Source organism: Phocoena phocoena, chromosome 10 (genome assembly GCF_963924675.1).
Source record: "Phocoena phocoena chromosome 10, mPhoPho1.1, whole genome shotgun sequence".
NCBI classification, from domain to species: domain Eukaryota; kingdom Metazoa; phylum Chordata; class Mammalia; order Artiodactyla; family Phocoenidae; genus Phocoena; species Phocoena phocoena.
Window position 1 is genome coordinate 40786221 of NC_089228.1, and position 25677 is coordinate 40811897.

General features: G+C 58.2%; 1 protein-coding gene across 3 annotated transcripts; it reads right to left on the reverse strand.

Moving 5' to 3' along the window:
• Nucleotides 1-213: 213 nt before the first annotated feature.
• PTH1R (parathyroid hormone 1 receptor) lies at nt 214-25677 on the reverse strand. 3 transcript variants are annotated; one of them, XM_065884521.1, is made up of 16 exons: nt 25554-25677; nt 23245-23301; nt 20731-20853; nt 10097-10199; nt 8054-8188; nt 6365-6475; nt 6135-6253; nt 5872-5966; nt 5467-5659; nt 4810-4963; nt 3135-3195; nt 2705-2771; nt 2327-2421; nt 1525-1666; nt 1378-1419; nt 214-726 (listed from the first exon to the last, which is right to left on the reverse strand). In XM_065884521.1, exons 3-16 carry the CDS (start codon nt 20803-20805, stop codon nt 349-351), a joined length of 1770 nt encoding a protein of 589 aa, XP_065740593.1. In that variant the 5' UTR covers nt 20806-20853; nt 23245-23301; nt 25554-25677; the 3' UTR covers nt 214-348. The 3 variants fall into 3 exon arrangements, with proteins under 3 accessions (XP_065740593.1, XP_065740590.1, XP_065740592.1); XM_065884518.1 differs by lacking the exon at nt 23245-23301; XM_065884520.1 differs by lacking the exons at nt 23245-23301; nt 25554-25677 and adding an exon at nt 21879-22009.

Consider the following 25677-nt stretch of genomic DNA (forward strand, 5'->3'; position numbering starts at 1 on the left):
GGGGTGCTGATGACCCAGCAAACCTGAGCTTCTCTAGGCTTAGACAGGGGCCTCTCTCAGGCCCTTTCTGCCAGGCTGGGTCCCGACCCCCCAGGGACTGGCGCATGGTTCCTAGAACCCCTCCTGAGGTAAGACCAAGAACACCCCCATGGCTCCCAGCTCCTCCCCTCCTGGAATAGGTGCCCAGTTCAGACCACAGGAAGCCACACGCTGCTTCCTTTTCCTTTTTTTTTTTTTTTCCTGTTTTATCCTCCCAGCCCCAGTCCTGAGTGGGCAACTGTCCAACAACCTGTCTCTTGGTCCGCTTGTCCACCCTTATGTCCACAGGTCCAACCCTCGGGTCCCCAATCACATGACTGTCTCCCATTCCTCCTGCAATAGGACAGGTGGCCTGTCCGGTGCAGATGCCTCCTCATCCAGCCCCGAGCAGGAGCCGTTGAGGAACCCATCGTCCTTAGGAGCGGCCACGGCAGGTGGTGTGGTCTGCAGGGCTGGGGACCCTGGCTTGGTGTGGCCGGGCAGCTGGGGGTGGCCATTGGCTGTGGCAGCAGGCAGCAGGCGGGGGCTGAGGGGCAGGCCAAGTCCCGTGCGGGGCCCTACATTGGTCACACTTGTGTGAGACACCATTGGACCGTAGCTGTAGCTGCTGCTCCCGCTGCGTGCCTTGCGCTTGAAGTCCAGTGCCAATGTCCAGCGGCTCCAGGATTTCTTGATCTCAGCCTGTACCTGGGATGGCAGGAGGAGGGTGGGTGGTCAGGTGTGCCCCTAACCCCTCTGCCACATGTCCCCAACCCCAGCGGCGCCCCCATCCCTGCCCCTGCAACACTCAGCACTGAATGTAAAGAGGCGCAGGCTATTACTGGAAAATTTCAAGGCCAAGAAGAATCCCGTCATTCTCAGAACATGGCGCCTGGCTGCAGGCAATTGGCACACCCAGAATCTAGAAAGCTCAAATGACCCCAAGGGTGGATGAGTGTTCAGTCTGGATTCAACCGTGGGGCTGGGAAGATACTTGGCTTTGCCCACAAATCCTAGCGCATCCTCAGCCTGAATCATCTGGAAAGACTTCTCTCTGCCTTCAGAACGTCCTCAGGGATGTTCTTGGAGGAACAGAGTAAGAACCAGGCAGAAGAATGAAGGGACAGGACTCGGGAACCCCCGGAACTTCTTTTTCATTTTTTAATTAAAAAATTTTTTTTAATTTTTGGCTGCACCTTGCGGCTTGTGGGATCTTAGTTCCCCGACTGGGGATCGAACCCGGGACCCCTGCAAAGGAAACACGGAGTCCTAACCACTGGACCCCCAGGAAATTCCACCCACCCTTCCCCGGCACTTCTGCGTCCTTCCTGCCTTGCCCCAGCGTGGCCCACCGCTTACCTCGCCGTTGCAGAAACAGTATATGATGGCGACAAAAAATCCCTGTGGACAGAGGGTACTGGGTCAGGGCCCAGAGCTGCATCTGGAGAGGGTGGAAGCAGCCTTCCCAACCCCACCCACCCCTCACCCTCAGACAGAGCTGCGCACCTGGAAGGAGTTGAAGAGCATCTCGTAGTGCATCTGGACTTGCCAGAGCGTCCCTGAGACCTCGGTGTATGGCGTGGCCATGAAGACGATGTAGTGGACGCCAAAGAGCGGCATGAGCACCAGTGTGGATTTGAGCAGCTTCCTGGGCCAGCGGGGCAGGGGGGTCAGGGTGGAGCCACTTCCCCCTCAACAGGCGCTGTGTACCCCGACCTGCCAACCCCAGGCTCCAGAAGCCACTAAAAGGCCCGAGGCTCTGGCAGCCAGTGGGGGAACCCAGTTCACCTGAGCCAATGACACTTTGTTTTCTCAGCAAAGTGTTAACAGGGCCCCTTGATTCTGAGGTGTCCCAGAGTGGACCATAAGTTATGTCGCCCTGTCCCAGGGCCCTTTGCACCTGCTGGTCCCTCTGCAGGCACTCCCCCACTCGCCCGTGGCCTTACCTCGGTATCCCAAGGTCCCTCCTCAGGTTTCAGTCAAGCTTCCACCTTCTCAAGGCCACCCACTGCCCACCTGTCTCTCAGACTCCCTGCGACCAGCTCTCTGAGGAGAAGTCTGGGTTTGTCCTGCCCAGACCCCAGCTCTAGTGCAGGGCCTAGCACCAAGAGGCCCAGCCCAGCTTTGGGGTGCCCCCAGAAGCCAGGCAAGATCCCATCACTGCTGGCAGGGCCAGCCAGGGAGTCAGGAACTGAGCCCTTCCTTGAGACAGGCTCATTCGTGGAGCCTCTGTCTGCTTTTGTACATGGTGCTGGTGTTGGATGACCCCTGAACTCTGAGGAGCCTGGGCATGGTGGGTGTGGCTCACCGGTACTGCTGCCGCGTGTCACACCGGCCAGCGTTTGTCTCCCGCAGCTTGGTGGCGAGGACCCGGACAATGTTGATGAAGAGGATGAAGTTGAGCTGTGGGAGTGAGGGAGGGCTGCGTCTCAAGGCCGCACCCTAGCAGAGAGGGGCAAGGACTCCGGGACCCATGACCCTGCTCAGGCTCTGCTCTGCCACTGTGTCTCCAAGTGGCTCCTTAGCTTGGTTTCCCCATGTGGACTCGGGTGGGGATCAGCTGCTTCTTGGGCCTCGTAGCTCCAACCCTGGGGTCCAGGGAAGCCTCTATAGGTCCCTGTCAGGGGCTGGTCACTGGGACCCACGGTCCATACCCCGACCCAGCTCTGTGGCCACCCCTGCTTACCACAATGGAGGCCAGGATGGGCACCTGGATGATCCACTTCTTGTTCCCGGAGCTCAAGTCCCAGCACCTGGGGGAGGTTGAGGCATCAGCCCCCACCCCCTGCCGTTCCCAACCTGAGCCTTCCCACAGGGAGGCTCCAGAGCTGGTCTGCTCCGACATTAGCTGTCCCCCAACTCCCACCAAGAGCACAGGACAGGGGAGTGTCATATATGGCCAGGCCTGAGGCCACCCTCAGAGGTCCCTTTTGAAGTAGCCTCCGCTGACCCTGAGCGGGTACCCAGCTTGAAGCTGAACTGAAAACTCCTAAAACTGGGCCACTCAGGGCCAGGGTACAGGAGGTGCCCCTCATATGCTCTACAGAGAAAGAGGGTAGCAGAGGTGTTTCTGGCCTGTGTCAGAGCCTCCTGCCCACTTCTCCACCTGGACCTACCCGGTGTTTGCCAGGGTGGCTCTCACACTGACCCACACAGCCACGAAGATGGCAGGCAGACCTGTGGGCACAGAGGGAGACAGTGTGTGAGGGACTGTCGATGATGTCTCTCTCCTCAGCCCACCTTGCCAGTCCCATTCCCCTCATCCCTGGTGACCCCCAGCTTAGCCCACCATTGTCCCTGACCCCCCTCACCCTGGGCACATGGGCTAATTGGTGACAGAGCCCTACTCTTGCATGTGCTGCCCTGCTGTCCGCACAGCCTCCCCTCAGGGCTCCAGCCCTCAGGACCCTGTTCAGCCCTCTGCCCTCATCTTGGTTCCGCATCTTGTACCACACATGCACTCCTGCTGGGCACTTGGTGAATAAGGTATCACTAATTTATCCACACCCAGTCCATTCTGCCCTCCCCTCCCCTAAAGGGTGCTGCTCTGGGCTAGGGGTTCCCTGTGAGGGAGGGAGCTTATCATCATGGGTTTTCTATTCCAGCACTGCCACCCTTTAAAAAGTCCTAGCCCCATGGATGAGGCTGGATAGGGTGTGCTGTTGTTCCAGGATGGATAGAGGGCTACAGGGAAATCTCAGTGTGCCCAGGCCCAAGCCAACTCAGATGGTACATGGTACCTCTGAGTGAGTTTTGCCTCTAGGAAGGAGCCCAAATCCCCACCCTCTGCCCCCACACACTTCATTCTAGGCCCAGGGTACCCTTGGGAAGGGCAGGGCATGACCTGGGTTTATGCGAGGAAAAGAGCTGTGACATTCCTGCGCCACAAAGTGCTCTGTGTTCCCCTATCTGTGTGCTTCCCACCCACGCTGACACACTCTAGCCCCAGAGCCCACATCAGCCTGCAACTCTGGGGCTTGCCACGGATGAGGTCAAGGTCAGAGTGTGTCCACCAAAGGGCAGGGAGGCTATGGCTGTTGATGTGAGGGCCTCTAGGTGCTGAGCGCAGGGAGGGCTCCAGCCACCCAGCCTACCCTTCTGCAGTCTGGCCAGTTGCCCCGGAGCCTGGCCAAGCTCTGGAGCTGCCAACAATAATGGACAATTATTGGTAACTCGATCCCACAGCCTGTGGGGGCGGGAGTGCAGAACCCCAGCAACCCATTCTGCAGAGGAGCTGCTGAAGCCCAGATGATGCTAGAGCCAAGGCCTGCAGTTCTGGGCCATGGACGCTGCGGGCACGGTGGCAGAAGCATGGACAGCTCCATGCAGTGTGGGGACTGGTAGAGAAGTGGGGCTCAGGGTGGAGGGAGGGTTCCAGATCCCAACTCCAGCCCCAGCAGTGGTGATACAGTGGTGAGAATAGCTGCCTTCCAACTCCAGCCCCAGGCTGACCTCTGACCCAAGATCCACTCTGATCTTGAGTGGAACCTTGACCTGAGAGTCCCCCCCTCCCTCTACTGGGCTGAGCCTCAACCCCGGGTGAACCTGCCTCCAGGTGAGCCCCAACTCCAGGCTGAGACAACCCCAAGTGAACCCTAACCCTTGGCCAAGCCCTGTTCCCTAAGCTTGGGGTGGGGGTGGGGGGCAGCCAGTCACAGAAGGCTCGCCACCTGCTGCCCCACATCTGGCACAGGATACGCTGTATGGGTGTTTTCCCCTCAGTGGCACTCTCTGACCCTGCTGCCCATGGTCCCACCCTGCTTGCACCTCACTGCCTGCGTGCCTGCGTACCCCAGCCGAAGATCGTGAAGCCCCAGAGGTACTTCTTCTCTGAGAAGAAGGCCATGAAGATGAGACTGTGCAGGTACAGCCCCTCCACCAGAATCCAGTAGTAGTTGGTAGCCAGGAAGTAAAGGAAGAAGGTCACAGTCACCCGGCAGCCCACCTAGGAGACCAGCTGGTGTTAGCCAGAAAGGAGGACCTGCATCTGGGGAGGGCTGGGCTGGGCTGAGGGATGGGCAGTGGGAGGGGGTGCTGGTAAGATACGACAGGTGCTAGTCAAGCTGGTGAGGAAGGGACAGGCTCTACCAAGGGCAGGGGCTGAGAGGTGTGTGTGGAGGCGATGTTGCCCAGGCAGGAGGGCACGGACGACGGGGGTGGGGGGATCAAGGTGAAGAGGTGGGGTGACTGGCGGTCCGGGGCCGAGGCAGGAGTGTTGATGAAAGTGCGGGGAGGGGCAACACTCACAAGCTCTGGGCAACAGGGCCTGGAAGCAGGGCTGAGAGGTGCAATGCACGCAGAGAGGTGGGTGTGAGTGGCCTGAAGCGCGTGGCTGCAGGAGACAGGCGGGGGCGAGGGCAGAGGCGCCGCAGGGTGGGTGGGGCTCCTGCGAAGCCATTGATGGCTAGGGGCCCCGGGCGGGAGCGGGCCGCCGGAGGGGGCACTCACGTAGCCGGCGGCGGCGGCGGGCGGTGGCGGTGCCTGGGCGATGGCGCGCAGCTCTTGCTCCGTGAGGCGCTCAGCCTCATCAAGCGTGGCGCCGGAGTAGAGCACCGCGTCCTTGACGAAGATGCTCACGGCGCGAAGCATGAAGGACAGGAACAGGTGCATGTGGATGTAGTTGCGTGTGCAGTGCAGCCTCCTGCGGAGCGCGCGACAACACCGTGGGTGGGGGCACGGGGACGCGCGGCGGGAGGGCACGAAGCGGGGCTTGGTGTGCAGGGGTACAGTGAGGGGAAGAGAGACATTATGCCTCCGCCCGTTCCAATCACACCCTTGGCCACGCCCCACACCTCGGCCCCTTCCCGACCCCTCCCCACCCCAGACCCCCGCCCCACTCCTCGCCCCGCCCACCTAAAGTAGGCCAGGATGAGGACAGCCACGGTGAGAGAGGCCAGCGAGACGGAGTAGCCCACGGTGTAGATCATGCCCAGGCGGTCAAACACCTCCTGTGCAGGTGGGGAGTTACTGTCAGAGCCCTGGGACTGGGGTGAGCATCAGGTTAAGGGTCAGAGGCCACTTTAAGGTTGCTGGATGAATCAGGACTAGGTTCAGGGGTCACCAGTGGAGTGGGGTGGCCTTACACGGGTCAGGTTAGGGAGGGGGAAGCCTCGCACCCGTTCACGAGTCTCATTGGTCAGGAACTTGACACATTCGCTGTAGTTGGCCCATGTCCGGTTGTGCCCTGGCACCAGCTCCCAGCTGCCATTACGGTCACAGCGACGGTAGGCATGGCCTGCAGGTCCATAGGAGGGTCAGGGCAGGCAGAGAGGTCTGGCACCACTGAAGCCCTGAGCTCCAAGTCCTGACATCCCTGTGGTCCCCACCCTACTCCAGCCTGCCTTACCTTTATGATTGAAGTCATAAATGTAGTCGGGACAGGGCATGGCCACCACCTCACCTGGTGCCCCCAGCGGCCAGCACAGGATGTGGTCCCACTCTGGCAGGCAGGGGCGCCCTGTGACCACAGAGACAGACAGAAACGGTGGGGGACATCAGTCAGATCCATGGTTAGTGACCCAGAGGAATAAACACACCTGTGGTCTCTGGCTCCCTCAGGGATAGGTGTGCCCCAAGACTGGAGAACTCAGGCCTGGAGCATTCTGGAGAGAATGTGTTGAGCCCTTACTCCCTACTGCGCCCTGCACCCACCTGGCCTCATAGAATTCCCTACAGACCCTCTATGCAGGTGCTGGTAACGGTCCTATTTTCTAGATTGGCTGGTGGAGGCCAAGAGAGGCAAGTTATTTACCAAGGTCATACAGCCCAGGGCCCTGCCCTCCTCTGGTGCTCAGCCCCTAGCCAGGCCTCTCTCTTTTCTCTCTGTTCTTGGTCCCACCTTCCAGGTGTCCCTAAAGAAGAGCAAGTTCCCAGACTAACTGTCCCTCAGCTGAGAATGTTTCCTATGTGCTCCTTGCCCTGGGACCATGGACTAGAGGAAGAAGGTCTAGTTTCCAGTGCCAGCTGGACTCCTGAAGAGCTGCCCACCTCATGCAGGTGTCTACCCTCTTTGCACTTCAGTTTCTTCATTGGCAAATTGGGATTGATATGCACTTCCACCACTATCCAAGACCCGCCCTGAGCACCTGCTATGAGACTCTGGTGACCACTTGTGGGGGTACATATAATCCCCCAAATCTAAGTGCTAACTGTGGGATTCAAGGCAGGGCGACACATCCCACTTTGGGGCTCCAGCCTCACAGGAGAGATGCTAAGTGACCTTGGAGAGTCTCCAGCCTCTGAATCTTCCACTTTCCACTCCCAGCTTCCTTCTTCCCCCTGCAGGGCTCCAACCACAGGACTCTCCAGCCACCCTGGAAGGTTGCCTTGATGGCTAGACCCACCCCAGCTTGGTGAAAGGCTCTCTGTCCTGGGCACCATATTCCCAGCCCCGCCTGGCCAGGCCCACAATTCCCTCTGATCCCTGGGGAGCCACAGGGTGACCACAGCCTCCCAGATGTGGCCCATCTGGAATCTGCTGCCCACCCAGCCGGTTCAAACTGGCCCTGTGGCTGCAGCCTGGGCTCTGCGTTTGTCTCTCCTTACCTCCCTGAGGGACAATGCAGCCCGCATCTCCCTCCTCTTCTCTTCTGCCCTCCTTGTCCCACTGTCTGGCCCCACCCCTTCACAGCCGCCCTTCTGTCCTGCTCTGTCTCTATGGCCAACCCCACTATGTGTCTTGATGCACCCTCCTATGACACCCTGAGTCCCGGTCCCAGTGTGTGCCTCCTGGTCCCCTCTGTCTCTTCCTGCCCCTCTGTCTCCTGGGTTCTCTGTCATCTCTCTCCATGGGAGGGGCCACAGCCCTGGGTCCACCCCTGAGGTGTGCGGTCAAGTTCTCTGCCCACATCTCCTGGGGGCCCTAGTCCATCCAGCTTGCCTGGCCCCTCCACACTCTGCCCCCTGGGCTGAGTCTCCTCCTAGCACCTCCCCTCCTACAAGAGCCGAGGAGCATGAGCTCACATGAAGGCTGTGGAGCAGTGGGGCAAGTGGGTCCGAGTCGGTCTCAGATGGATGCATGGAAGTACAGACGTACCTCGGTGCCTGCTGCCAGTGGACACCTCCTTGTCCTCCTCAGACTCAGGGTAGAGCTTCCCAGCTGCCTTCTCTTTTTTGGGCTTCCCTGATGTGGATGCAGACGCCCATCCTTTGCCTGATTCCATTATGTCAGCTGGAGAAATTAGGCCAGTTATGGCTGTTGACAGCACTACAGCAGAAGACCCAGGGTACCCTCCTGCCTCAGACTCCCCCTTTGTACAATGGGGGTTGCCCCCTGCCCTGCTGACACCTAGGCTGATGACAGGTAGGGACGTGCTTTACAAACTGTAAAGTGCTTGCCAGGTGCAGAAGTAATCAGTCGGCATGGAGACTGTAAACAAGGGGTTCAAATGGTAACGAACACAATTCAGGTGTGGGATCAACTAGTGAGTGGGTTGAGCGGTAAATCTGGGCAGAAATGTCTGACCCAGGAGTCACAGCCAAAGCCCACACAGGAGGCGAAGGCCCCACCAGGGGGCGCATGGCAAAAGTAGACAGTAGTGGTGATGTCAACAGAGGTGAAACAGTGAAAATGAAGCCCGGCCAGAGCACTGTGTAGGTCGAGAAGCTGGTGGTACGAAAGGCAAGAGCAAGATGCAGTTGTCGAGGGAAGGCAGATGAGCCCACCTACCCCATCCCCTGCCCTAGGATACCCAAGTAAGGGGTTCACAGCTTCCACAAGGGACCCTGGAGACTGTCCATCTGAGATGGGGCCTGGCCTTTCCCTCCACTGGAGAGATGCCTGAGGTCTCTCTTGCTTGCTGAAAGTCTTCCTCATTATCTAACCTTCAGCTACAGCCCAAGCCAAGGCCCCCTGGCCCTCCCATGTCGGGGTTTGTGGCAACAATGAGAAGCTGAGTGCAGACACCCTGGGCTGGGATAGAATGGCTGTGCCCATTTTCCTGCCCGCACCCTGGGGCATCAGTGGCGGGGGGGTAGCAGGATGAGGTAGAGTGGGAAGGGAATGCCTCCATCGTGAACAAAGAGAGGGCAGAGGGAGGTGCCTCCATGCTTCCACAACCAGAAAGACGGCTGGGTTCAGGACTGCCCAGCCCCTGATGTGACTGGGGCAGGGGACCAGGGGGCCACTGGTGGGGCCAATGTGGGCAGGGCTGTGACTGCAGAGACCATGTGAGTCCCTGTGAATGGGAGCAAAGTCTGTGGGCTCCAGGGTGTGTCACTGTGTGCTTGCGTCCTGGGTGTGCATCAGCACCCTCTCCCAGCAGTCTGAGGGCCAGCTCAGGGGAGGAAGCTGTTCTTGCCTGCCAGTCAGGTGGGGTCTGGGCCTCTTCCAGGTTGAGGAGATTAATCAGACAGAAGTCAGAGGCCTGGATGGTTGCTAATGAAGCTCCATTTCCACTTCCCGGAAATGGACTCAAGGAAGAGACCAGCTTGAGACTGGGGCAGGAGCTGTGAGGTCAGGTGAGTGCCCCTCCCAGCTTCACCGTGGCAAGGGTCTCATGGAGATGCTGTGTTGGTAGAAGGAAGCCTTCCTACCCCATCAAGAACCCTTTACTGGACAGTGGATGTGACTGACATAGAAACCCATCCGTATCCCTCTATTCTCCTCCCCTTCCAGCCCCATTCTCCTGACCCTGGACACCTCTGCCTTGCCCTTTGCCCAGGGGGCCTCTTTCAAAGACCTATTCTTCCTTCTGCACCTGCACTGGATAGCTCCTCCTCCTGCAGGAAGCTGTCCCAGCCCACTCCAGCGGGGTCTGGAGCCCTCGTCAGCGCTCCTGATCGTCAGTGCTCCTGATCCAGATAGATCTAAGCCAGTTCGAGGTAATTCAGACAGTAGTTGCCTCCATAACCTCCTATCCCCACCCTGGGAGGGGAGGCTCAGTGCATCTCTGAGCCTGCTGTCTTTAATCTCACCTGACTCACCCCATTTTTGGTCCTCACTTTGGCCTGGCCCACTTTACCTGGACCTACCCTCCCTTGGTGCCACTTGGTTCTGCATCCTGGACTCCCACCTTCCTCTGGCCCCTCTGTCTCCTGACCTTGCCCCCAGACCCTCCTCCTTGAGCCCCGCCCCCACCTGGCCTCTGCAGGACTTCTTTGAGCCGCTTCTCACATTGGGCCTGGGCACGGTGCAGCAAGAAGATCTGCTCCTCTTTGGTCATGACGTCATCTGCATCCACCTACCAAGCCGAAGGTCAGATTGCAGGCAGGACTTCCCAGCAGAGCGGCAGACTCCACAACTATCCCAACCTCCTTGAGGGATTTCCCCCCCTTTCCAAAGAATGCGGGAAATCTGCCTTATGTAGCTCCATTGTACAGAGGGGAAGCCTCGGCTTCAAGGGGAAGGGCCTGCCCCACCATAGGGAAAAAAGGGGGAGGGGTGCTGTCTCCTGCTTGCCCGATAGTAACCCCATAGGCTGCAGCCACTGATATTCTCTGTCCAGTCTGTTCCCCAGGGGTACATGGGAAAGGGATGGAATGTCCCAGGGTGGATCCTCACAGGATCCTGGCTGTCTATTGGGGACCTGGGTGGAGAGGGGGTGGATAAGGGGTGGTGAACTCTGGGGAAAGAAACGGGGCCTGGATTCCTTCAAGTCCTAGTGCCCTCGGGACCTTGGGAGTCACCAATTTCCATCCTGGCCCTCTCCCCAGTCAGTGCTTTCCCCGTGAATGGAGAGTGCCTCAACTCCTCCCACCCTTGAGGTCCCAAGAGGGAGAGGATGGAGAAATTGCTGGCAAGTGGTCTGGGTTGGGCGGGGCACTCCTGTGCAGGCTGTGGGTGGGAGTCACCCACATCCATTGCTTATCTGGAAGTTTCCCTACATCCAAGTAGACCCTGTGTTCTGATGATGTGGACAGGCCTTTGCTCCTGCTGTTCCCTCTGCCTGGAATGTCCTTCCTTTCTTTCCTTCCAGCACGTACACCCTGGGTATTGGCTGCCACCCACGAGGATTCACTGGCATCCTTTTAAGGAAGGGAGCAGGAACGTCACGGAGGTGGGGGTGAGATGGGACTCACTCTGAGCCTCTGTTTCCCTGACTTAGGGTTGGAAGGAAGTCAGAGGGTAAAGGCAGCATCCCGCCCTGGGAAAAACTCAGTGTGCCCAAGCCCAGCCACTCCCACGAGTGGGACCCACAAGAGGTTAATGCATCCCCTCAGACCCCACCTTCACCCCCAAGTCAGGGCCATGTCCTCGCAGACCCCCAGGACAGAGCCTGGTTCCCTTAGACCTTCAACAGGCAGAGCTGCATCCCCTCAGACATCCCCTGTCAGGGCCCGGTCCCTTCAGTCTGAGCGGAGCTTTGGAGGGTGGGAGAGCCCAGAGGAGGCAGGGGAGGGAGGTGGAGGTGGGGGGAAGGGGCGGGCCCCGTTATGCGGGGGCGGGCAGCCGCCGGGAGGGTCAGGGAGACCGCGGCAGGGAGAAGTTAATTGACCGAGTCTCTCGGTGGCAGCAGCAAGGGCTTCTAGGGCCAAGGAGTCTCCAGTTGGCTCGGCTGGGATTGGGTTCTGCTGGTTTCACTTAGCAGAGGCGCGTGCGCGTCTTTGCGTGGGCGCGTGTGAGTGGCGGCACAGCCTTGAGTGGCCGCGCACAATGCTGTCTGGCTGGTGTGTGCACTCGTGTGTGCCCCTGTCTCTGTATATTCTCACGTGGGGATCGTCCAGCATGCACATTTGGGACGTGAGCCTGAGGTGTCTGTGAACATGCATGTGTACCTATGTTTCTGGGCAAAGGTCCGCGTGTGTGTGTCTGCGAGAGTGTGATACGGTTGCTCATTAGCCTGCATGTCTGGGGGTGTCCGTGCTTTCGCGGATCACTGGCGTCTGAGTTGGACCCTGAGATCTCAGCTGGACCCAATGCCCAGGAACTGCTGGAGAGATTCCCACGTGCTTCACGTGCTTGCTGCTGGCCCCTACAGCTCCTCTAACTTCCCCCACCTGCAGCTAAGGCTGAGCAGGCTGGGGCAGAAGTAGCCCTGGGGAGATGGGGCTTGAGGGAGGACAACTAGGGTTTTCCCTAATCCAGGGGGCTCCAAGACTAACCTGAAGCTCTCTTTGTGCCTCTGGCATTGGGGGTCCAAGCTGCTGAGAGGTCTGATCCCTGGGTAGCTGCCCTGCCCATCCCACCCCCACTACAGCACCCTTTCACCTCCATTTCCATTATTGCAACTAGTACCTCTGTCAGTAACCGCCACCACCATCACCACCACAACCACCACAACCAACACCACCAACACAACCACGCCGCCCACCGCCAATACCACCGATACCACCGGTAGCAGCAGCAGCACCATTACCCCCATGAGCACTAACTACTATTGCCATCGGTATACCCACCATCATCACCATCACCACCACCAGTGCCGTTTCCACCAGCACGATCACCACCGTGACCACCACCACCACCTCCAGTATTACCACCAGCATTGCCATCCCCACCCCCACCAGCACCATTACCACCAAAGGCAACATCAGCACCATCACTGCCACCAGCCCCGTAACCACGGCCAGTACCACCTTTCCTATCATCTTATCCTTACTCCCTCAGCATGCCCCCTTCCCCACCACCCCTTCTCCTTCTGCCCACCTTCATCTCTTTCAAGATGAACAGATAATCACCAGATTTTTTTCCAGCTGAGGAAAAGCTCCTGAGTGGCTGACAGGCTTCCACCAGTCCCCAAAGTCTGGCACACCAGCCCTCCCGATAGACAGACTAGCCCACTGATGTGACCCACTGAGGGTTACGGCTGATGGCCTAGACTAAAGGCAGGCAGCCATGGGTTGAAAACTGCCCATTTGGCAGACTGACAGACAGACAGGTGTGCAGCTGGGTGACGACCAGGAACTGACCCACACACCCTCTCACAGGCCCAAGGCATCTGCTCAGCCGCCACCTACTGCTACCGCTGCACTCTGTGGCCAAGAGGAGGCACATCCTCTTTTCTGGAGTCTCATTTCCTGGTGGGTCTGGGAATGCCCAGGAGAGGGGAAGGTATGTGCTTCAGGCACCAGACAGCCCCCAGATTCCTTCACCCACAGGGACGGTGGCACCATCTCTGGCCTCCCTGGACTGTACGACCCATTTCTCTGTCACCCAATCATGGCAGAACTGCCATTGCAGCAAGAAGAATTCAAGCCAAGGAGTCAAGAAAGCACTTTCCCAAGGAGTGGAGGGCAGCTCTACACCAAGAGCATCCCCACTTGCTTTAGAGTACAGCTCCCCTGCCTGGAATTCGTCCATCACCTCTCCCTCCAGCTGCACCCTCTCCTCATCTAAGGAGATTCTGCCACCAGCACCGGAACTTGAATCCCGTCTCCACCACTGACTGGCTTCGTATCTTTGGCAAAGCTGTTTAACCCTTGTGCCTCAGTCTCCCATGTGTAAAATCAAGATAATAATAGGGCTGTTGTGAGGGTTAAATGAGGTCCTGTATGAAAAGCTTGGGCAGGGGTGGGGCCCACAAAAAGCTGGTTGCTATTATTACCACTGGGTCAGCAGCAGCACCAAGTCATGGCTCCCCACCTCTGGCTATGGGCCACTGTGCTGCTGGGCACCATGGGCGCCCCCAGGCTCAGGACCAGAGAGGCAGGGGGAGACTGTCTGAGTAGATGACTGAGACCAGGGGGCCACAGTGAGGAGCAGGTGGGTGGTGGGACTCCAAGGAGGACTGGGAGCAGGGGGTACAGGAGGGCCTGCAGGTGAGGTCTGCCTGACCAGCTTTTGGGGTGAAATGACACCCCGATAACTCCCTGCATTTCTGGATCCACCCTGGACTCACACTAAGACTCAGGGTCACCGCCAGACCCCCATACTTGGGCTTAAGGGGCAGGAGGGCCCCTCCTCTGCCTCTGCCCTGAGTGAGGTCTTTTCTAATGGAGTGATGCGGAAAATGCCGATAGCTCTGATCCTGGCCCGGCCACTCCATCCGCTGCGCCCTCCCCGACCAGCCCCTTCCCCCCCGCAGAGTTCAGTTCTTCCTGGCCCAGCTCCTGGTAAGGACTCAGACTTGTATCATTTTAGATCCAGAGAGTCTGTGCATCTCGGGTCTCACGGATGAGGACTGAGGGACCTGAAGCTGGGTCATGGCCAAGGGTCAGTTAGTCCATACCCACCACTGATAGGGTCACCTAGCCCTGGTGCCAGGTGTCCCGAACCCCTCTTCCTCCCACACCCCTCCTACAGTCTTGGGTTAGGGCTGACTTCCCCTGACCTAACCATTGTAGGGCTCGGCTGTAGCACTCTCCCCACGTTCAGCCCTCCAACATGGAACCTTCCTGTGTGCACACATGTGCGTGATTTGCAGTTTGTGAATATGCAGGGAGAGAAGTGGCCTGGGAGCCTAGGGCTGGTATTTGTGGGGCCATAGGCAGGGTGCAGATGCGGGCTGGAAGCCAGTATGTTATCTACAAACATAGAAGCTGCTGTCTCAGAGAGAAAGTAATGTGTGGTCAAGAAGCCCGGATGTGCTTCTCATTTCCTGAGTTCAGAAGCTCAAAGGAAGAGAAAAGCCATCTGCTCAGTACCCCTCCCGCCAGGGGGCAAGCAGCTCCTCCTAACTCAGCTCCCAGGGAGACCCCACTGAGAACGGTGTTGGAGCCGCAGACGACAGTGATGGCGGCAGTGGGGGTGGAGGTGAAGACAGTGAGTGGGGCGATGTCAAGGCTAATGATGGTGATGGAGGTGTGATGGTGACAGTGGTGGTGGAGAGTCAGTTTCGTGCCACTGACCAAATGAGGGCCACTCCTCTCAGTTCCTCTCCTAACTGCCAAATTCCACACACTTGCTGTCAGTGATCCCAGACATGCCTACGTTCTCCTCCTCCAGGCAAAACAAAGGAGGAAATACAAGGGATCCTTCTTCAGCTGCTGACACCTCTGTCTCTGGGAAAGAGGCTCCTTCTACTGCTTGGTGTCAGCCTCAGGAGGCCCTCTTGGGTCATCTCATCTATCGCTCTGACTGGCGTCAGCCTGCTCCCCCAGGGGAAGACAGCTGCTGGCTTCTTGCTCACCTCTAGAGAAAGCAGATCTACCAACATTCATCCCTGGATGTGACCAGTGTCTCCCACCCCATGAGAGCCCCTCTACATGCTGGCACCAGCCATTGCCCCTGGAGCTTTAACCACATCTCCTTCAACATCCCCATCTTACGAATGAGGCCACTGAGGCGAGAGTACAGTTGGAAAGAAGAGGGCCAGGAGTGGAGCTAAGGTCTGCTTGACACTGAAGCAACAACCCCAGAGGAGGGGAAAGAAAGGAGGAAGTACCCCGCCACATGGGTCCTCTAGTGCCAGCCTCAATACCAGTTTTCCACAGAGTTCTTCTGGATTCTGTCTTTCACTGTGTCAGGCAAGAGCCTCTCTGCAGAGCACCTAAGGCAGCCTCCACAAAGGTAATTCAGGAATGGAGGAGACGTAGAGGTGATCAGGTGGTGATGGCGTGGGCGATGGCAGCTTGTGCTCAGCTCTAACTGGGCAGAGGATAGTTGCACCCTCGTATTAGGAGGGAGGAGAGTTTGTACCTTCAGAAAAGCCAGGAGGAGAAAACCTCGGCTAACAGGAGACCCCCTCGTGACCTCCTGGCCTTCCTGCCCCTCTTCTCCAGGTTCCACTACTGGGACCTGTGCTGGCACCCCTCGATGTCTCCCATGCCGGCTGGCTAGGCACCGCTCCCTGCCCTTGCTGCCTTCTGTCTGTCTGTCTGGCCTGAGCAGGCTGGGACGGGTTCCCTGCCGGGGACGCTTCTGCCCCACCACGCCATGGCTGACAAGTGCTGACTTTTCCTCCCCTTCGCCTGGCCTTCCTGAACAGGCTGCCTGTGTTCGGGGCTGGGAGGGGCTGGGGGGGGGGGCTGGGGGGAGGCACTGTGACGCCTCTCATCCTGGCCAGCGTGGAGGCCTTCAGGGCAGGCAGTGGGATGGAGCCTGGGATGGCAGAGTTGGCTGCTAGGACCCTGTGGATCTTCGTAAGTGGCCTCTACCTGGGCTTGGAGACCAAGGCCCAGAAGGATGGTATGACCTAACCTAACCATAACCTGGTCAGCAGAACAGAATCCTACCAGGTCTCACCTCTGCAAAAGGCAGGTCCCAGAGTTGGGGTTCTGAAAGGTTTGGAGGTTTCTGATGTCTTTGAGAATCTGAGCAAAATTTTGCACGCTCTCCCAGTCACACTATATTTTGCAGACAATTTCAGGCATCTGCAAACCCCCCAACTCCACCCTTTCTTTTTCCTGGGGGCTCTCTGAAAGAGCTGCCTTCCTGATGTGGTGGCCGGACCAGGGAGTGTCCCCAGAAGGCCCACAACAGGAATCTGGGGGAGGCCTCTTGATGCCTCATTAAAACATTCCGAAGAAAACCCAAGTTCCCGGGAGGGCTCGGCCCCCCTCCTCCTGCTCTGTCCACAGGCAGCTCCCAGAGCTGGGGTGGAGGGTGGAGGTATTTAAGAGCAGGTGATATAAAAAGCTTCAACGAATCAATACGAAAAAGACAAATAACCCGTAGAAAGATGGGTAATGGCTCTGAGCAAGCTCTTAGAAGATGGACAATAAGCCAATGTAAAAGTCCAAAAGCTCACTGGTAATTGGCATATTAAAATGGCAAGAGACACCATGGCAAAGGTGAGGAAAAGAATCTTCGGGCTACCCTGTGAGACAGAGGGTGTGGGGAAGAGACCTCCTCCATCATTCCTAGTATTGAGTACAAACCCACACAGGCTTTTTAGAGGGCAGTTTGGCCATATCTATTAAAATAAAAAATATGCATGTTCTCAGACCCAGCAATGACAGAATCTAGAAATATCCTACAGGGAAATGGTCACACAAGGACCTGAGAAGGCACTTCAAGGAGTTTCCCTGCCACCATCTGGAATCTCTCTCTCTCTCTCTCTCTCATACACACACACACACACACACACACACACACACACTCATACAAACACACATGAAACTATCTAAATGTACATTCCTAGGGACTGCTTAATGAATCGCAGGTTTTGGAACACTATGCAGCATTTAAAAAGATTTATATTTACTGACATGAAGATCTCCAAGACACACCTTTAAGTAGAAAAATGCATATGGCAGAGCCCTATCTACAAACTGCTATCATTTACTAAAAAACAAATAGCGGGGCTTCCCTGGTGGCACAGTGGTTAGGAATCCGCCTGCCAATGCAGGGGACATGGGTTCGAGCCCTGGTCCGGGAAGATCCCACATGCTGTGGAGCAACTAAGCCCGTGCGCCACAACTACCGAGCCTGCGCTCTAGAGCCCGTGAGCCACAACTACTGAAGCCCGTGCACAGCAACGAACCCAATGCAGCCAAAGATAATAAATAAATTAAATAAATAAATTTATAAAAACAAACAGACAGCAAATGACAGAATAAAACTATCTACTTTATATGCACACAAAAAGGTACCTGTTTGGAAATATACAGAAAAAGATCTGGGAGGACATCCCCCACCCACACTGTTTAAAATTGTTTTCTCTAGAATAGGGAATGGGTTTGGGAGTAGTCAAGGATAACTTCTGTTTAATCCGTATTACTTGACTCTTTTATAAGAAAGAACATATTCCAGTATTAGTTATGAAATTAAAATAAGAAAATAAAAGTAAAATAACCAAAGGATTCTACTTAAAAAAAAAAAAGAAGAAAGAGAGAAAAGGAAGAAAAAGAAAACCTAAGTGGGACATAGGGATCTCCTGCCAGCATAAGCCCTCACCCTGCTTTGGAGGAAGAAGCTCAGTGCAGGAGTCTGAAGACTTGGGTTCAAATCCCACCTCTGCCACAGACTCACTGTGTGACCCTCAGGGCCCTTTCCCATAAAATGGGTGGATGAACAGATGGAATGAGAAAATATTTGTGACCATTTCTAGGTCAGAATCTGGGGACGGCCACTGTTCAATACGTGTTGGTTCCTTCCTGTCTTTAAAAGTGAGCCCCTTGGCTGAGCTGCCCTTGGAGCCTGCTGAGAATGGTTCCCTGGGTCCCACCTACCACAATCTCTCCTGAGTCTGACCCTGAGGTCATATCCCTACACTCTAAGCCTCCCAACCCCACAACGCTGACCTTCAGCCTCTCCCACTGCAGTTTCTCCTTCGCAAGCGTGCATGCTGAGGGTGTCCTTAGGATGAGGCATCCCCAAGGATAAGACCACCCGTTTCCTCCCACTCACAATCTGTGGGCCCATCCCTTCCTCCAAACTTCACCCCACCTGACTCCCAACCTCACAGCTACTCTTTTCTGTAAGGCACAAGATGGACCAGCTGAGTCTGGCCACAGCCAGTGTCCTCCCAGTGGGACACTTTTTGGTCCTCCAACCATGAGGTCCCTCCCTCATGGAGGATGATGTGAGCCTGGTCCTGGGGCCAGCTGGGCAGGCAGCATATAGGTTTGGTGACAGGGTCCATCAGCTGGGGGTGGAAGCAGTATCCCCTGGGTTTAGGAGAGGGAGCTGGCAGACTCAGTTTCTTGCTGGCTCCAGCTGAGGCCAGGGGGCCTACAGGGTATTGGGTGACCCTCAGGCCATATCCTCTATCCCCGGAGCCACGGAAGGTTCATTGCACTCACGGCCTGAGTGTGCAGCCACAGATGTCTCAACAAGGTCCCAGGGCAGACCCAGCCCTGGCATCCCTCCTCCTTTCCTACCCTCAGCCTTGGGCCACGGCTAAGCTGGGCAAATTCTCTGCATGTGCCTCAGCTTCCCTGGAAGTCAGTGTGGGTCCCTCACAGAGGCACAGGGCTTGGCACTTGTTGACATGCAACAAATAATGGTCATATCGGTTGTGTGAAGGTCAGTTAAAGGGGACAATAACAGAACCTTTCTCAGAGGGTTGTTGGAAAGATTAAACTAGCTAATATTGTAAAGTGCTTAGAGCAGTTTCTGGCAAGCAGACAGCACTACAGAAGCATTTATTAAATAAAAACAAGAAAACAATAGACCTGGATGCACATGTGACCACAAACACACACACACATGCATAACTATGCTTCTACAAGTCATGTGCAGACCACAGCCTCAGACACACGTCAGCTCACACAAGGTCTCAGACACTCGCACTTACGCAGACCCAGAGAATACCATGCTGAGTCCCACAGAGCCCTGCTTCGACACACAGATATACTCACAGGTCACCCACGCCCATCACCCTGTCTATTCCTCTACAGTCACTTGCACACATGTGTGCACACAGACCACACTGGCTGGCTCTGCACAGTGGCTATGCTCACACACCCTGGAAGGGGCCCTGGGAAAGGTAAGCCTGGCCCGAGGGGAGGCTGGGGAAATGGCTCTGGGCCCCGGCATTCACCAGTGTTTGGAGCATCCCTGCACAGGGTGCTGATAGTCTCTGAACCTCAGTTTCCTTATCAACAAATCCTTGTATGGGGCGATGTCTCTGGCTTTGGGGTGCCATGCTGTGTGGGCATGGACAACAGTGAATGGGGTGTACTGAGGCCAGCAGAGGAGAGGAGAGCCTCAGATCAAGGGATTCTTAGGCAAATGTTTCCTTCTTGGTGTCTTTTTACAGATGGGGAAACTGAGGCGTGGAGAAGGATAGCCCAAGGTTACACAGGCATTGGCAGAGCTGGAGGAATCCAAGAGCTCCTGCCTTCCCGCCTGGGGCTCCACCTGGATAGGGAGCTGGTCAGGGGAAGGCTGCCTGCCTGTGTCTCTAGATGGCAAATAGCCGCACCTGGGAGGTGAGGGGGAGGCAGCGGGGGGTCTTGAAGTCAGACACAGGCAGACAGTCTCCTCAGCAATTGCTGATTCCCCCAGGACAGGGCTGCTGTGGGATCTGACTGACTCCCCAGGAAATGGTCCCCAGACCCTGGCCCAGTCTGAGGAGGGTACTCAGCTCTTTGTCTCCAGCTCTTGGCCTCCGCCAGTCTCTCCCTATTTTTCTTTGCTATTCTTGGTCTATCTACTCCTCCTGCTCTGGGGAGCTCTCACCCCCATCTTTGTCTCTGCCTCTCTCTTCTCTCTCTCTAACCTTATCTGTCTGTCGCTTCTTCTCTCTCTGGTCCCCTCTTGGCCTCTGCTCTCTGGAGGGTACGAATGTGGGTCTCCTCACTCACCGGAGCATGTTTCTCCTGTGGGAGTGTTCTGTGAGGTCAGTCTCCTTCAGGGGAGCTCCATCCCTCCTCCATGCCACACCATACCCGCCTCCCTGGGCAGACATCTTCCAGTCTGGGTGAAGCTGGGCATGAGTGCACGCATGTGTGTGTGCATGCGAAGGTGAGAGCTTGAGGGGCCCTTAAATCCTACCCCCTGACCTCAGACCCACAGCCCTGTGTCCCAGATTGCAAACAAAACTTGCAGAAAACAGAGGACCCCAGAGCAAAGTCTGTGTGACCCTACATCAGGGCCAAAGCCTAATCTTCTGCTAGATCACACTGTCATCTTCCAGGGAGACACAGAGCAGTGACGCTCAGAGAAGCAGAAGATAGGAGGACCCTAACCACAGATTTCCAGACCTGGGACCCCAACCCAGTCTTCAGAAATAGGGAAATCTTAGGCATCTGGAACCCAGAGTTCAGACATCCCAGAGACAGCAGGCACCGAGGATCCCGGGCCAGAGGGGACGCCCACCCAAAGTTCAGGATACTGGGGGAACTCAGGCCTCTGAGCCCTGGACACCTTCCCCCCACCCCCAGCCCCCGCCCAGGGACCCCAGAGCAAGCCCGAAGCCTGTCCTGGACTGCGAGCGGGGGACTTACCAGCACGTATGCGGAGCTGAGCACTGGGCAGCACAGCAGGAGCGCCAGGCCGGGCGCGATCCGGGCGGCCCCCATCGCCACCGCCTAGGGCCCCGTCCCTCGGGGCAGCCGCCGCTGCCGGCCCTGGTGGTGGTGGTGGTGGTGGTGGTGGTGGGGTACAGAGCTGCGTCAGGCCGGGCTGCCCCGCCCACGCCAGGGCCTAGGGGACCCCGGAGGCCCGGCGGCCCGAGGCCCCGGGGCCCGGCGCGGGGCCCATGCGCTGAGGGCTAGGGAGCGAGCGCAAAGGAGAGAGAGGGAGGGAGGCAGCCGGGGGCCGGGCGGGCGGCGGGCGGGCGCCGAGAGCTGCGGAGCTGCCCGTCTGCCTCGGAGAGGAGAAATCACATCCATATGGCCGGGCCCCCCGCCCCCGGCCCGCCCCCCGCCCCCCTCTCCCCCCGCACCGCCTTTTCTTTTCTTTTCTTTTTTTTTTCTTTTGGGGAACTGGGAGCTGTGGCTTTGCCCCACGCCCAGTGGGGGAGGGGTCGGGGGAGGGGTTGGGGTCGCGGTCTGCAGGGGGCGAACGGGCTGTTATTTTTAGCTCCGCGGCTAGCGCAAGTAGGGGGGCGGGGTGGGGGGACGCGTTTTGCGCAGCTCCGGGCGTGCAGCTTGGGTACTCGATCCCAACTTTGCAAAGACACTGAGCCCTTCGGCGATCGGGCCGCCAGCTCCTTGCCCCTCGGCCCCCTCTGATCCTCATCCCGTCCGCGGCCGCCTCCGGCACTCCCTCCCCATCCTCGGCTGGAGCCCCGCCTGCGCCAGCGCCGCTAGAGCGCGCCTGCGGCCGGGACGCCCGGTCTCTCTGCCTGTCTGTCGGTCCGTCTCTAGCTCCCCCGGCCTTGGCCTCCGTTCTTCCAGCAGCCCCGAGCTCCGTTTCGGTCACTCCCTCGCTCCCTCCCTCCCCTCCCCCTTTTCTCTCTACGAAAACATTTGCAAGTTTCCAAAAAAGCCACGGAGCCGAGCGGCGCGGGGCTGGCGGCTCCACGGGGCTCCGAAGAGGCGCCGCTGACTGACACCGAGACAAAACAGCCCGCCCGCCCCGGTCAGGCCCGGAGTCACCCTACCCAACTCCAACCCGCTCCCCTCGCCGCTGGCCCCCAACCCCGACTTACTCCGAGCGCGCCGCCGCGGCCCCCGCCTAGCCATGGGTGTCGGGGATCCCCCGACAGCCTCCCCAGGACAGCGCCCCGTCCGCGGCCCCGGGGAGACTTCATGGAGCTCTTGGGATTCCCCCCTGGCCGGCCTGGCTTCCAGCGCCCCCCGCCCGGCCGCCTCTCGGAGCCGCCGCCCGCCGCGCGCGTCCCTCGCCTCGGCGTCTGCCGCTCCCCCTCCCCCCCCGGCCCCGCGGCCCGGGCGCCTCTTCCCTCCCCCGCGCCCTCCCTGGGCCTCTCCCGCCCCCGCCCCCCCTCCGTCTTCTCCGACGCGGGTGTGTGGAGTTGCAGAGCGGAGCTCGCCGCCCCCTGCCCCGGGACATTTCTCTAGAGGCCGCGGCCCGGGGTCGCACAGCGGCGGGATGTGAGTGTGGAGGGGACGGGGCCCGGGGAGCTTTGACATCTGGGCCCGGGAACGTGGCCCGAGCCGCTCCCGCCGCTTCATTTTCCTCTCCGGGAAGGCACAGACGTTATTTTTTCTGATCGTCCGGCCCCGGCCGGTGAATAGGGGCCCTCAGCCGCGAAGCAGGCCCTCTTCACTGGAGGTACCCAGCGCGCCCCCGGCCGCAGCGCTGTCTGTCCGCCCGCGGGACTCCCGCTCAGGCTGGACCGGGATCCCCGGAGAGGCTGCTCTGCCGCCAGCCCCAGAGCCTGGCTCCGCCACCGCCCTCCTGCCCGCCCCGCCCTCGCCTGGACCCCCAGCCTCAGGAATCTCCCGAGTGGGTAGGTCTGCTGTGCCCCAGACCCGCCCCCGTCCCTGCCCGCGTCTCTGGGCTCACGTCCCTCTCTCTCCCTCCCCAGTCTCTCCCGGGTCCGGGTCTCTCCGAGTCCCTACCCATCCAGACGCCGGCCCGGCCTCTCTAGCTCCGCCCCTGACTCCACCCCGGGCGACTAGAGGCCGCAAGACCAAGGGCTCAGCCGGGACCCCCACCGTGGGGTTCCGCCTCCCTCTCCCACTCCTTCACACCCCCAAAAGCTCTTGGCCGGCTCTGGTCCACTGGGGACCCTCAACTTGGGAAAAGGGCGGGAAGAGACTTCGGGGGCAGAGGCCAGATGGGGGCGGGGCTTATGTGCTCCTGCCGGGGCGGGGGGGGGGGGGGCGGGGGGGCGGGGGGGCGGGCGGGGAAATGCAGGAGGGCTCAGAGGAGGGGACCTCGGACCCCAAGCCTACAACCTCTAAGTATCAGGTGGGGAAGCTGAGGTTCAGGGAGGGCCTGGGGATGCCTGGAGCAAAGGGCTTTAAGGATGGTCAGGAGGAAGCTAATGTGACTTGTCAGGGCCCTAGGAAATATCCGCGCTAAGTGGCAACCCCAGGTCTCCCACTTACCAACTGTGTATCCTGGACACGACGACTCTCCTGCTGTCTGAGCCTCAGTTTCCTCATCTGTAAAATGGGGAGCTGACCAGCTGATTCAAAGGGCACTTTTAACTTTACTGTTTCAGTGCCTCTGAGGGTGGGTATCTCTCTGGGTTTCTGAGAGACCCATGGACTCTGGGGGCTCCCCAGGCTCAGCCTGTGGAAATTGAGCTCCTCAGAGCCCTCAAACCGGCCCCCTGTCTCAGGGATGACCCCTCTCTTCAAAGTGAATGAGTGCCCAAGCCCAAGCCCTAAGGCCACTGGAGTCCAATTGCAGCCAACTTTCCTGGCAACCCACCCCCTCCTCCTGCTCAAACCCACCCATCTCCCAGACTGTACCCACAAGGGTCTTCTCCATACATCTCTATGGCCATACTCTCTTCCATGCCCCACTACCCTCAAGTTTCTTGTCCTGGTGTTTAGACTGCTGTTTGAGGCAGTTTCCTCCAAAGGTGACTCTCCTCAACAGGCACTGTTGACTAGGCTCCTGGTCTTCTTTCTGTGTTCACTGCGCTGCCTTTGCCTTTGTAGTTTCCTCAGCCAGGATCATACTTCTTTGCCTGGTGTAGAGGACATCTCTCTCTCCTTGTGTCTCCATCTCTTCCATTATTGGGGGAGGGGTGGCTGTGGTTTGGGGACTGCTCCCTATGGTGTGTGGGCTCTTTGGGAACAGGGACAGAGGCTCAGGTGCCCAGAGCAGGCACCTAAAGAACACTCATGGTTCTTCAAAGAAGCTTTATGTCTCTGTTTCTAAGCAATTCGATTCCAAGTTTTATGATTTGATGACCCACACCCCTTGATGATAGGAAAAGAACATTCATGGAGGGATTGGAGGTACTGAGAGATGAAGCTAGGAGTTGATGGAGGAAGTCCTTCTCAGATCTGACACCAGCAAGCTTGAGATTGAGAAACAAACAATACCCTGTGCTTGGGAGGACCAGGGTGGGCTAGCTGTGGATAGGGCTGCACAGAGGCTTCATGGGCTCTGGGCTCCTTAAGGGTGTTTCCCTAGCCGTAATTCATGTGCCTCACTCCAGAGTCTCCTGCTGGACATTCCACCACTGTGGGCGGGGCCACTGACCCCCTAAATCACCCCCAGGCCTCTGGTTAAAGTGCCACCATAGGGGTGGGGGTGTCACACATTAACTGGTAGCACCCCAGTGCCTGGCAGAGCACAGCCCACCCTTTTTGACAGGCAAGCCCCAGGGCCCCAGGGTCAGTTTCTGGTCAGTTTCAGGTCAGTTTCAATGGCGTTTAGAAAGTTCTGGTTGGGGGTGGGGAGTGGGAGTAAGTCCCTGTGGGGACTCCCCTCTTTGATCCCCAGGCTGGGGCCTAGGAGGAGGAGCCAAGGCTGTCACTGGAGCTCAGAACTGGAGCAGGGGCTGCACTCTGGTTCAGCAGCCCTAGGCTGACAGGCCTCTGCTGCCGCCACGGCCACCATGAGTAGGGCTCTGGCCAAGGTACACAGACCCTGGGGCCTGGGTGGGCACCAGACTCAAACAGGAAAAACAGAGGCTCTCTGAGACCTGCAGCCTGGCCTCACTCCCTCAGAAAATCCCTTGCCCGAGCCTGGAAGCTATCCGGTAAAATTAGCCCGTAGACCCCGACCCTTTGTTCCCTCAACCCTAGCCCCAAAGTCAGCCTGAATCCCAATCTCAGTCCTGATCCCACAGTTAGCTTTACCCCCAGGCTGAGTCCCTTCCTTGTCTGATCTCTAACCCCTGGTTGAACCCTGACCCCAGGCTGAGCCCCCATCAAGCCTCAATCCCAGACCTCTTTCCAGGTTCCCAAGCCCCTCTGGAAGCTTTTCAAGGCAAGGGGCTGGTAGGGGAGGGAATGGCCAGGCCATAAGTGAACCTAGGTGCCACTTTTACAGCCGTTTCAGCTGCTCATAAACACCCCCCACCCGGATGAGTCACTGGAGGCTCCCAGGCAGCTGGTCAAGCAGCCCCCTCCCCTTGCAGCAGGAAGCCTGGCTTTCTCACTTCTCAGGAAGGTGAATGGCGGGAAGCTGGGGACACAGGGGGCCAGACTGCCCTGTCCCAGGCAGGGAGCATTCCCGGGACAGGCGGCTGGGAGTGTGGGATTCCTGTCCCTTCTGATCACATGGTCACAGGACCTTGCTGCGGTAGCACCAGATCCATAGATAGATATCTCCTAGTGGGCATACATTGTCTGCCCTACAGGCACAGGTACACACACACTAACCCAACTGGGTGCCCCAGCCTCACCCCTTCCAGCTACACTCAGGTCTCAGGGCTCCCCTGAACCCCACTCACCTGGAGCCCACAGGATGTTCCAAATTTGGCCTAGAGCCACAGAGTAGGCTCAAATTGGCCATGGGGAGGCTGTGGATAGCCCTGAGCAGCTTCTGTGGTTCAGGCCTAAGCAAGGATGTTGCTG

What these genes read in the sequence shown, in the direction of transcription:
- PTH1R (XM_065884518.1), bottom strand. Translation starts at nt 20,805, where the DNA reads ATGGGGGCCGCCCGGATCGCGCCCGGCCTGGCGCTCCTGCTGTGCTGC. An exon ending in AGAAGTCCTGCAGAGGCCAG is followed by an intron (nt 8,189 to 10,096) that starts GTGGGGGCGGGG and finishes TAATTTCTCCAG; the next exon opens with CTGACATAATGGAATCAGGC. An exon ending in CACTGGCAGCAGGCACCGAG is followed by an intron (nt 6,476 to 8,053) that starts GTACGTCTGTAC and finishes CTGTGGTCACAG; the next exon opens with GGCGCCCCTGCCTGCCAGAG.